Source organism: Daphnia magna, unplaced genomic scaffold (genome assembly GCF_020631705.1).
Source record: "Daphnia magna isolate NIES unplaced genomic scaffold, ASM2063170v1.1 Dm_contigs386, whole genome shotgun sequence".
Lineage (NCBI taxonomy): Eukaryota > Metazoa > Arthropoda > Branchiopoda > Diplostraca > Daphniidae > Daphnia > Daphnia magna.
The window spans coordinates 16,889-28,134 of NW_025533285.1; the positions used below are offsets into that span (position 1 = coordinate 16,889).

The window sequence follows — 11,246 nt, forward strand, 5'->3', positions numbered from 1 at the left end:
CTGATATTCGGGATAAAACGTTTCAAATATTACCTACAAGACGAGCCCTTCGTGATAGTAAGCGATCACCGGCCACTGCAATGGCTTCAGACCTTCAAGGATGAAACAGGGAGACTAGGCAGATGGTCGATAATGCTCGGTAACCTAAAATACACGGTACGATATCGGCCAGGACGGATAAACGAAAACGCCGACTTCCTATCACGGATACCAGTGGCAGCCGTGCAAGTGCAGCCCAAAGACGCCGATAGTATAACACGAGAACAGAGGAACGACCCCTTATGCCAAGACATCCAGGCGTACCTAGAAAATGGGCTTTTATGGGAAGAAGATCGACGACAAATGCCAACCTGGGCAAGAGAAATCGAACTATTTACCGTCGAGGATGGCATATTATGCAGGTTGTACACGCCTCACTCCGAAAAGAGGCGACAATTTGTGCAGAAACAAGTGGTGGTACCAGCATCCTTACGACAGGCGCTAATGGAAGAATATCACGACTCACCGCTTTCTGGCCACCTCGCTTACCGAAGAACCTGCCAGAGGTTACGTGATAAGTATTATTGGCCAAGCATGCTCGAAGACGTTAAAGAATACTGCCAGAAATGTGAAACGTGCGCTCGACAACGACGATCAGACAACAGAGCGCTTCTACATTCGCTCCAACCCGCCCAAGCCCCATTCGAAACATTAGGACTAGATTTCTTGGGCCCTATTAACCCTACATCCTTCGAAGGAAATAACCACATACTTGTGATAACAGATTACTTTACCAAATGGGTGGAGGTCGTGGCGCTTCCAGACCAAACAGCAGTAACAACATGTAAGGCCCTAGTGGACAAAGTCATAAACTACCATGGCCCTCCTCGGGTAATCATCTCAGACCGTGGCACGAATTTTACATCGGAGCTATTCAACGAACTCTGCAAGGCTCTCCGCATCAAACACTGCACCACCACCGCGTACCATCCACAAACCAATGGATTAACCGAACGTTTCAATAAAACCGTCGTAGAAATGCTAAGAAAGTACATCTCCGAAGGATACGAAGACTGGGAAGACATGTTGGGACACGTAGCATTCGCTTATCGTCATTCAATCAACTCTTCAACGCACGAAACACCGTATTTTCTGAATCATGGACGGGATGCGGTCATGCCTATCGACCGATGGTTGCAGCCAACCTCCTCCATCCGATCTTATTACACCGCAAGACTACAAGAGCCAAACGATGAAACGCCTCCTTAAGGCTTTTGACCTCGTAAAGGAAAATCTAGAGAAAGCAAGAACCCAGCAAAAGGAACAATACAACAAACGAGCTAAAACGTTCGAATACCAAATAGGGGATAAAGTACTCCTCGACGTACGAACCGTCAAACCCGGGACCAGCCGTAAACTAAATCCCAGATACCAAGGCCCGTATCGAGTGACCAAAATTAACCCGAACCACACAGTGGAGATACAGGCAACACCAGGGACGGCCCCGCAGCTAGTTCACACCAACCGAATAAAACCATTGCTAGAAGCTATGATCTGGAGGGACGACCCCTGCCCCGACTTTGAAGACCTCCGGCTAAATCCCGCCAGACAAGTAATCGAAAAAGAAGAGGAAGAAGAGCTCAGACCGGTAGAAGACGACACAGCCGAGTCCTCTTACCCTCTGGAGGCGTTTTCCCTAGACCTCCCGACAGATGAAAATGAAATAAACATCTCAAACCCGTTTTTCGGATTCACGCCGCCAGACCAGGGCGACGAAGAGTTGGCACAGCCAGCCAGACCGGAAAGACGCGTAGGGCTACGGCCATGGTCGTCAATACGCCCGCCAAGAAGATAGTCGAAAAAGTTTTTGCCGTATATACATGTGTCGCATGCTGAAGAAGGAACTGTTGACTATGGTCATATAACTCATGAGCTTCTCCACCTTACAGTGTTTTTCAGATCCTCACGTTAGCCGCCTGTTGTGGACTGAATTTAGCGTTCAACGCTACGACCTGCGATTGCGACAATGCCATTCATAAAGGATTCATTCAGTTTGCTGACGAAGGATGTAAACACAAAATCACTTCAACGGCCCCTGTTCGAGTATATTATAACGTGTATTCCACACTCCCGGTCGCGCAGAGATTTTTAGCACACACATGTACCATGTGGAAGATGAGCAAAACCGTGTATCGTGACTTTTTACAGTGGGACCACGTGAAGGAACACCGCACGCCGCTAGACGTCACCGCGGCCGAATGCCGAAGATTACGTGACTCACGGCTGTGCGACAGACAGCCTATGAACACTTTAGGTTCCAACAAATGGTCCTTGGAAGGCTCGCCCCATGTGCAAGGTAGTTGGCTGCAAACCAGCACGGACTATCTGATAAACTGCCGATTAGAAGAAGTGGTCCTCGAAACAGAATGCTCGGACTGCGTTATTAGCTCTCCCATAGGAGACATTCCGGCATCCGCCAACGGCTCCTTCGTGCACAATCTCGTGACCATAGTGTGGGACAATTCATTGAAAGAATCTCAAAAATGCCAAGCCAAGCAAGTTGAAGAAGGACTAGCAATGCTGTACGAAACAACAGACCCCAAAATTTTTCGAATCCGTGATTCTAACAAACAACTAGACTTCGTAGTGAAAAATGTCAGCGTCGGACTTTGCAAGCCGGCCACCAATTTCTCAAACTTTCGACCGGTATTAGGAATGGATCGCGTAGTCGCTTCTTGGATTTACGCGAACAGTTCCAAAAATGATGCGAAAATAGGCAATAAAAATATGAACATCTCAACTCTGTTGCGCGCAGAAATAGACGCCGTAGCGCACACGCAGTACATCCGAGATGTCGCGGTAGAAATGTCAAATGGACTAGCAGAAGAAATCCGAGCACTCCAGTATCAAATTCGGGAGACTGCGCATAAAAATGCTATTGCCACCGCCCAGTACAACGGCTGGCTAGCCGCCAGTTATCTTAATCTTCCCAATTGCACGAAACTACAACCAACCGGTAAAGACGTCGCAGTGCTTCAGTGCACCCCCGGGTAGTCACCTTCTCAACAGCCATTACTGACTGCGGTCCCCAGCCAAAAGTAGGAAACTCCACCATCAGCGTGGGAGGATGGGAGCTAACGGAGTACAGGGAGTGCTACTGGCATTCCGATTTCGTCAACTTTAACGGCCGCGCTCACAGCTACAGGAATGGAACTTTGGGAACCCATCGTGCCCTCTGTAGCAATCAAAGGCACCAAGCTAATTAACGCCTTATCGTACGAAGTGGATAATACGCTCGGCACAGTACTACAACTACATCCCGCATTAAAACAGAACCCGCTGAGCCCAGCCGAAGCCATGGCGGACATTCTAGCAACGGTCCACGAACACAGCACTAATGACATAAGACTCACGCGCCGGGTTAGCAACGTCTTACTAAGCGCTTACGACGCACCACACGTCTCCTTTATGGCAAGAGTCGGTAGCTGGCTTAGAACCTTCGGCTCATTATCCGGAATAGGTATCGTCCTAGCCCTAGGATTTCGGTTCTGTGGACTAGGATCCATTCTGTCGAGATTCATCCCATGTCTACCCTGTTTATCGACATGCAACCCCTTCAGTTGGCTGGCAACAAGAGCCACAAGAGAAGCGGATATAGAAACAGGCGGCCGAAGCGCCACAAACAGTACACCATCGGTACCAATAAATATCATCAACGTCCCTCCGGCAATGCCGCAAAGCAACACTTCTGAGACATCCCAGACAATAAATAGGATATCAGATGGAAGAGCAGGTTCCTCACACCGGCAAGCCGCCCTTCTACTCCAGCGACAATAAACAAAAAAAAAAACAAAAAAAAAAAAAAAAAAACACCCTCGTTTCACCTAGACAACAAAATAAAAAATTCCGTTCTATTGTCAAAAGTAGCGCTAACTGTAACCATCAGCCACCAGGTAGCGGCACTAGACATCACAAATGCACTAACAGAATTTTTCCATTCAAAATATAGCGCCATTGTTCCTCCTAAAATAGCGTAAAACCATGTAATTCGTTTAATAATTCCGCAATATGTGTTCCCACTCTTTCACGGGTACAAAATTCCAATCCACCTCCTGCAGATTACCCGCTCCATATCTACGACCTGCTCCCATGGTATTAACCCTTTTCCCACGGACGACCTTACCTGGACATAACCCCCTTCCACCTTACATTTTTTCCCACGGTTGACCTTCCGCAGTCCGTTCTTTCCCACGATCCGCGATTGGCTCACCTAACCATTGCCCCGCCCGCTTACCTAACCCTGTTCACCCGTTCGCGTTATTTAAGCCCCGACGTGTCTTCGAAAAAATCAGTCTACCCGTAGCAGCTAGAGGAACCATGGCCAACGCCTACGAAACCTGCCCCGTCTGCAACCATAGCCATACAGAAGATTCCTGCCCGTGGTGCCAACCCGCCGTACCCAGTCCTCAACCCGAGAAGAAAATCTCATATCATCGAACTACCCTCGGGTGGCGCACTCATCAAAACTATCGGAACTGCTCGGGCGCCACCTTCATCTGCGTCCGGTATCACGGAGGAGGAGACGACAAAGATTATCATCAACCCTCTGCCGGCAAGCGTAATTTACAATCGGCAGCGCTAAACGACAGCATCGAGCGCCACCGCAGCAAGAAAAGAAAGGCGGTAACCATGGAAGAGGATAAAAATTCATGGCTTGTTACGGTCACCCCAGGGCACTTCATCACCGACGACGAAGACTATCGTATACAAGAATACGTGCCCACCCGTTACCATGTCAACACCGGTTACGCGAAAGAAAACGTCTACGAAGACCATCTTCCCAGGTGCTCCACTCCATCGTCCGAAAGGTACGATCACGTCAACCCTATGGAAGAAACCATCTGGGAGCCGCCATCATCTCCCATTCGGGCACAAGAAGATGCCCCAGCGCACGACGAGATAGAAGTCATCAATATATCCGATTCATCGAGCGAAACTTCGGGGTACCACTCGTTCGACAGCGAAACCACTCTTCCCCTAAACCCTGCAACATGATTGCGGGACGCAATCTTTCACGGCCGTAAGGTATGTAAGGAACGATCAGCCGCGAACCTTTTTTACCACCGCTGATTTCACACCTCCGATGTGCGACCTTGGTTCCCACGGAGAACCCTAACCCGAAAACCCTTACCCGGCACCTTTTCACACTTTGGTGTTAAATTTACACTAAAATATTCTCTACCTTTCCCCATATGTTAAATTAAACTGACCTTGTTTTCCCGTATAAAATGTTCCCCCAAAACCCTGACGAATTCAGTCTTTTCTTAGTGCTCAACCCGACAAGTTCTTTTAACTTTGTAAGTGTAAGTGTTTGTGTGAATAAACTGTTTTGTGCCCCGACCCGCCGCGTTCTACTCTACCGCCGCTAGTTGTCACTATGCACACACTGTAAGTCTACCTAAAATTCCCCTCTCTATCTCGTCTTATTTTGGAAGCCTACTCTCACCCGGAGAGTCAAGCTTCACAATATACTTGTATTCAATGTGAATACACTGTTATACCATGAGTTTTTAGTTCTATATGTAAACAGCATCAAATATACTTGTATTCAATGTGAATACACTGTTATACCATGAGTTTTTACTTCTATATGTAAACAGCATCCAATATACTTGTATTCAATGTGAATACACTGTTATACCATGAGTTTTTAGTTCTATATGTAAACAGCATCAAATATACTTGTATTCAATGTGAATACACTGTTATACCATGAGTTTTTACTTCTATATGTAAACAGCATCAAATATACTTGTATTCAATGTGAATACACGACTGTTATACCATGAGTTTTTACTTCTATATGTTAACTGCATGGAATATACTTGTATTCAATGTGAATACACTGTTATACCATGAGTTTTTAGTTCTATATGTAAACAGCATCAAATATACTTGTATTCAATGTGAATACACTGTTATACCATGAGTTTTTACTTCTATATGTAAACTGCATGGAATATACTTGTATTCAATGTGAATACACTGTTATACCATGAGTTTTTACTTCTACATGTAAACAGCATCAAATATACTTGTATTCAATGTGAATACACTGTTATACCATGAGTTTTTACTTCTATATGTAAACTGCATGGAATATACTTGTATTCAATGTGAATACACTGTTATACCATGAGTTTTTAGTTCTATATGTAAACAGCATCAAATATACTTGTATTCAATGTGAATACACTGTTATACCATGAGTTTTTACTTCTATATGTAAACTGCATGGAATATACTTGTATTCAATGTGAATACACTGTTATACCATGAGTTTTTACTTCTATATGTAAACTGCATGGAATATACTTGTATTCAATGTGAATACACTGTTATACCATGAGTTTTTAGTTCTATATGTAAACAGCATCAAATATACTTGTATTCAATGTGAATACACTGTTATACCATGAGTTTTTACTTCTATATGTAAACTGCATGGAATATACTTGTATTCAATGTGAATACACTGTTATACCATGAGTTTTTACTTCTATATGTAAACTCCATGGAATATACTTGTATTCAATGTGAATACACTGTTATACCATGAGTTTTTACTTCTATATGTAAACTGCATGGAATATACTTGTATTCAATGTGAATACACTGTTATACCATGAGTTTTTACTTCTATATGTAAACTGCATGGAATATACTTGTATTCAATGTGAATACACTGTTATACCATGAGTTTTTACTTCTATATGTAAACTGCATGGAATATACTTGTATTCAATGTGAATACACTGTTATACCATGAGTTTTTAGTTCTATATGTAAACAGCATCAAATATACTTGTATTCAATGTGAATACACTGTTATACCATGAGTTTTTACTTCTATATGTAAACAGCATCAAATATACTTGTATTCAATGTGAATACACTGTTATACCATGAGTTTTTACTTCTATATGTAAACTGCATGGAATATACTTGTATTCAATGTGAATACACTGTTATACCATGAGTTTTTAGTTCTATATGTAAACAGCATCAAATATACTTGTATTCAATGTGAATACACTGTTATACCATGAGTTTTTACTTCTATATGTAAACAGCATCAAATATACTTGTATACAATGTGAATACACTGTTATACCATGAGTTTTTACTTCTATATGTAAACAGCATCAAATATACTTGTATTCAATGTGAATACACTGTTATACCATGAGTTTTTAGTTCTATATGTAAACAGCATCAAATATACTTGTATTCAATGTGAATACACTGTTATACCATGAGTTTTTACTTCTATATGTAAACAGCATCAAATATACTTGTATTCAATGTGAATACACTGTTATACCATGAGTTTTTAGTTCTATATGTAAACTGCATCAAATATACTTGTATTCAATGTGAATACACTGTTATACCATGAGTTTTTACTTCTATATGTAAACAGCATCAAATATACTTGTATTCAATGTGAATACACTGTTATACCATGAGTTTTTACTTCTATATGTAAACTGCATGGAATATACTTGTATTCAATGTGAATACACTGTTATACCATGAGTTTTTACTTCTATATGTAAACTGCATGGAATATACTTGTATTCAATGTGAATACACTGTTATACCATGAGTTTTTACTTCTATATGTAAACAGCATCAAATATACTTGTATTCAATGTGAATACACTGTTATACCATGAGTTTTTACTTCTATATGTAAACTGCATGGAATATACTTGTATTCAATGTGAATACACTGTTATACTATGAGTTTTTACTTCTATATGTAAACTCCATGGAATATACTTGTATTCAATATGAATACACTGTTATACCATGAGTTTATACTTCTATATGTAAACTGCATGGAATATACTTGTATTCAATGTGAATACACTGTTATACCATGAGTTTTTACTTCTATATGTAAACTGCATCAAATATACTTGTATTCAATGTGAATACACTGTTATACCATTAGTTTTTACTTCTATATGTAAACTGCATCAACTATACTTGTATTCAATGTGAATACACTGTTATACCATGAGTTTTTACTTCTATATGTAAACAGCATCAAATATACTTGTATTCAATGTGAATACACTGTTATACCATGAGTTTTTACTTCTATATGTAAACAGCATCAAATATACTTGTATTCAATGTGAATACACTGTTATACCATGAGTTTTTACTTCTATATGTAAACTGCATGGAATATACTTGTATTCAATGTGAATACACTGTTATACCATGAGTTTTTACTTCTATATGTAAACAGCATCAAATATACTTGTATTCAATGTGGAATACACTGTTATACCATGAGTTTTTACTTTTATATGTAAACTGCATGGGAATACACTTGTATTCAATGTGAATACACTGTTATACCATGATGTTTTTACTTCTATATGTAAACTGCATGGAATATACATGTATTCAATGTGAATACACTGTTATACCATGAGTTTTTAGTTCTATATGTAAACAGCATCAAATATACTTGTATTCAATGTGAATACACTGTTATACCATGAGTTTTTACTTCTATATGTAAACTGCATGGAATATACTTGTATTCAATGTGAATACACTGTTATACCATGAGTTTTTACTTCTATATGTAAACTGCATGGAATATACTTGTATTCAATGTGAATACACTGTTATACCATGAGTTTTTACTTCAATATGTAAACTGCATCAACTATACTTGTATTCAATGTGAATACACTGTTATACCATGAGTTTTTACTTCTATATGTAAACTGCATGGAATATACTTGTATTCAATGTGAATACACTGTTATACCATGAGTTTTTAGTTCTATATGTAAACTGCATCAAATATACTTGTATTCAATGTGAATACACTGTTATACCATGAGTTTTTACTTCTATATGTAAACTGCATGGAATATACTTGTATTCAATGTGAATACACTGTTATACCATGAGTTTTTACTTCTATATGTAAACTGCATGGAATATACATGTATTCAATGTGAATACACTGTCATACCATGAGTTTTTAGTTCTATATGTAAACAGCATCAAATATACTTGTATTCAATGTGAATACACTGTTAAACCATGAGTTTTTACTTCTATATGTAAACTGCATGGAATATACTTGTATTCAATGTGAATACACTGTTATACCATGAGTTTTTAGTTCTATATGTAAACAGCATCAAATATACTTGTATTCAATGTGAATACACTGTTATACCATGAGTTTTTACTTCTATATGTAAACTGCATGGAATATACTTGTATTCAATGTGAATACACTGTTATACCATGAGTTTTACTTCTATATGTAAACTGCCTGGAATATACTTGTATTCAATGTGAATACACTGTTATACCATGAGTTTTTAGTTCTATATGTAAACAGCATCAAATATACTTGTATTCAATGTGAATTCACTGTTATACCATGAGTTTTTACTTCTATATGTAAACTGCATGGAATATACTTGTATTCCATGTGAATACACTGTTATACCATGAGTTTTTACTTCTATATGTAAACTGCATCAACTATACTTGTATTCAATGTGAATACACTGTTATACCATGAGTTTTTAGTTCTATATGTAAACAGCATCAAATATACTTGTATTCAATGTAAATACACTGTTATAGAATGAGTTTTTACTTCTATATGTAAACAGCATCAAATATACTTGTATTCAATGTGAATACACTGTTATACCATGAGTTTTTACTTCTATATGTAAACTGCATGGAATATACTTGTATTCAATGTGAATACACTGTTATACCATGAGTTTTTACTTCTATATGTAAACTGCATGGAATATACATGCATTCAATGTGAATACACTGTTATACCATGAGTTTTTAGTTCTATATGTAAACAGCATCAAATATACTTGTATTCAATGTAAATACACTGTTATACCATGAGTTTTTACTTCTATATGTAAACAGCATCAAATATACTTGTATTCAATTTGAATACACTGTTATACCATGAGTTTTTACTTCTATATGTAAACTGCATGGAATATACTTGTATTCAATGTGAATACACTGTTATACCATGAGTTTTTAGTTCTATATGTAAACAGCATCAAATATACTTGTATTCAATGTGAATACACTGTTATACCATGAGTTTTTAGTTCTATATGTAAACAGCATCAAATATACTTGTATTCAATGTGAATACACTGTTATACCATGAGTTTTTACTTCTATATGTAAACTGCATGGAATATACTTGTATTCAATGTGAATACACTGTTATACCATGAGTTTTTACTTCTATATGTAAACTGCATGGAATATACTTGTATTCAATGTGAATACACTGTTATACCATGAGTTTTTAGTTCTATATGTAAACAGCATCAAATATACTTGTATTCAATGTGAATACACTGTTATACCATGAGTTTTTACTTCTATATCTAAACTGCATGGAATATACTTGTATTCAATGTGAATACACTGTTATACTATGAGTTTTTACTTCTATATGTAAACTCCATGGAATATACTTGTATTAAATGTGAATACACTGTTATACCATGAGTTTTTACTTCTATATGTAAACTGCATGGAATATACTTGTATTCAATGTGAATACACTGTTATACCATTAGTTTTTAGTTCTATATGTAAACAGCATCAAATATACTTGTATTCAATGTGAATACACTGTTATACCATGAGTTTTTACTTCTATATGTAAATAGCATCAAATATACTTGTATTCAATTGTCACTTACAGTGCTGCCCTCACGGTCAGGATTGTAGGTGGCAAGGGCCTTCGGTGTGTGTTCATGTTGGAAGTGGCCCTTGCCCCCTTTGTTCAGTTGTGTAAAATCAAGTATCGAGGTAAAAGGTACCCCTAATCTCTCTCTCTCTCTACCACGTCGGTAAAATTGTCTCCCCCACCACATCTACACAGAAATAAAGTGTTCTATCCCTCAAGTCATATTTCATTGTCATTATTTTTTCATCCTCCTCATCTCATCTCTGCTACGACGTTACATGCACGTTAACGTACGTAACAAATGGTGCCGAAACCCGGGATTTAACGAACACGTGCATTTCTCTTGTTATCCCTAGTAAAACTTGTTAGATTCAGTAAAATTGTCGGGTATTCCCTTTGTAAGACTTTGACACACGTCCACGCCATCCTGAAGGCAAAACCCGGTCTACCACGCCTTTACGTATCTGACTGT

The 11,246-nt window shown here is 38.7% G+C and overlaps 1 protein-coding gene across 1 annotated transcript; it reads left to right on the plus strand.

The window, feature by feature from the left end:
* Nucleotides 1–1,938: 1,938 nt before the first annotated feature.
* LOC123468628 lies at nucleotides 1,939–3,033 on the plus strand. The gene has a single exon (XM_045167904.1). The coding sequence runs from the start codon at nucleotides 2,146–2,148 to the stop codon at nucleotides 3,031–3,033; it is 888 nt and encodes a 295-aa protein (XP_045023839.1). The 5' UTR covers nucleotides 1,939–2,145.
* The last annotated feature ends 8,213 nt before the right edge of the window (nucleotides 3,034–11,246 follow it).

Coding starts and splice junctions, on each gene's coding strand:
- LOC123468628 (XM_045167904.1), top strand. CDS start 2,146: ATGTGGAAGATGAGCAAAACCGTGTATCGTGACTTTTTACAGTGGGAC.